At 48.8% G+C, this 1,745-nt stretch overlaps 1 protein-coding gene across 1 annotated transcript; it reads right to left on the bottom strand.

Annotated features, from left to right (window-relative positions):
• Nucleotides 1-399: 399 nt before the first annotated feature.
• Nucleotides 400-1,041, bottom strand: Pmar_PMAR029412 (protein phosphatase 2c, putative; the record flags this gene model as incomplete). The annotated part of the gene is made up of 4 exons (XM_002768314.1): nt 400-446; nt 493-608; nt 660-759; nt 818-1,041. Coding segments are annotated over 4 exons (487 nt in total), but the record flags the coding sequence as incomplete, so codon positions are not given.
• Between the last annotated feature and the right edge of the window lie 704 nt (nt 1,042-1,745).

Raw genomic sequence — 1,745 nt, 5'->3', positions numbered from 1 at the left:
TTCGTCCCTTATCGTGGATACGCTCATGTAGTCAAATGCATAGACCAGTATAGAAAAGTACGCACAGGGTCAACCACATGTGCTGGTGACAATACGAGAACTCTGAGGAAATTTTGAGAAAGACTGAGCCTAGCTGAGGGAAGTTGACCTATATTCCAACACTGACATGAGGAGTAGCGTGGGGACAAGCTATCGCGGGAACGGAATTACCTTCAAATAGAAATCCCCAAAACTTCGAGTAGGCTGTAAGCTTCCCTTCACATAGCAGCCCGAGTACTTCGTGACATGCTCTAGTCTTTCCAGCTCGACTGGGTACCCCAACCAGGACTTCACGACCAACCAACCGCCTAAGCCCGATGAAACTCTATGCGATAAAGAGCCTACAAAGAGCCTAGTTACTCTTAGGAACAGCTACTATAACCGGTTCATGCCACTCCTTCTTACACCTACAAGTAGCCCTAATACCATGAGCACCAACGCTGTGACCACTACCTTATAACGTTGTCCTCATTAGGGTGCTCCAGTTCAAGCCGTCTCTGTTCTCGTACATCACTAGCGTTATGCTGCATGTTCAGAGCCAACGCAGGACACTGATCTCTGTATAGGACCTTGTAGAAGGGGAGGCTGGTCCATAAGATTCGCAACTCTTATAAACTTACTGCTTTACAATCACCAGCATTCGCCACCACCAAACTGGTCTGTGTGATGAGCAATGCCAACCCACATGCGCCGGTCTTGACAGGCTGGGAAAATCCCAACCTAGAAAGAGAAAGCGTACCACAAAAAGAGCAAATCTGGGTGAATCGAGAGACCTCACTTCTGAGCTTCTCGTGCATGTTCCTCCAATCCTTGATCCGCTACCATAAATGCCTCCTTGCATGCCGATTCGATTACACGGGAGTCTATATTCCCAGCCTTGTGGGTCAATCGGCTAGCCAGAAGCGACGGTAGACGACCACGGAGATATCTAATCAATACCCTCACCGCGATAGTAACCAAGATAACAACAGTACTCGGCAACCTGCCAGCCACCATGTCCATCGAAAACACAGGCGCACATGATTCCGCAAGGAAATTGTTGTAATGCTAGCCGATCTTCACAGGGAGCGTTGGCTGCATATTGATGGCAGCCAATCCTAGCACTTGGTATCGGCCGGGTCGGTGCTGGTCGTGAAGCCTGATGGGTACGACTACATGGGATTTGTACTCGCCTTACTCACGGGTAGTAGTAGCTGAGAGCTTTCTGCACCAACAGAAGCAGCAACTGATCCCTCACAGCGTGTTCTACGGGCGACCTGTAGGAAGAGATAGTGCTGACATATCGAGACTGCATGGAGTGTACTTCGACAACCTTCACAGCTGCTACTACAGCCGCAGGCATCCACACTAATGCAGGCCGAATAAGGCCCGACATCACTGAGTGCCGATCCGAGGCAACTCACGTGAGAAAAGAAGACCTGCTTACAGATGAGCGGCCGAGTTGCCTCAGATGAACTCAAGAGTGTAGTAGTAGACGTACGTGTGAATGAACCTCAGTAAGAAAACACTGCGGACAAAAATAAACACCGCAGCAGTAGCAGCAGTAGGAAGCCGAATACACTCGATGATTCGAGCATGCTGGTAGTAAACCAAATAGTATGATGAGAATTCAGAGGTTATTATAGTGTCATGATATGATGCAACAATAAGTGACCAAAAGATATCGACCCTATAGCTTCACGACCACTACAGCGACGTCGTGATGC

This window comes from Perkinsus marinus (assembly GCF_000006405.1).
Source record: "Perkinsus marinus ATCC 50983 genomic scaffold scf_1104296968722, whole genome shotgun sequence".
Classification (NCBI taxonomy): domain Eukaryota; phylum Perkinsozoa; order Perkinsida; family Perkinsidae; genus Perkinsus; species Perkinsus marinus.
This window is presented reverse-complemented; position numbering and strand designations above follow the sequence as displayed.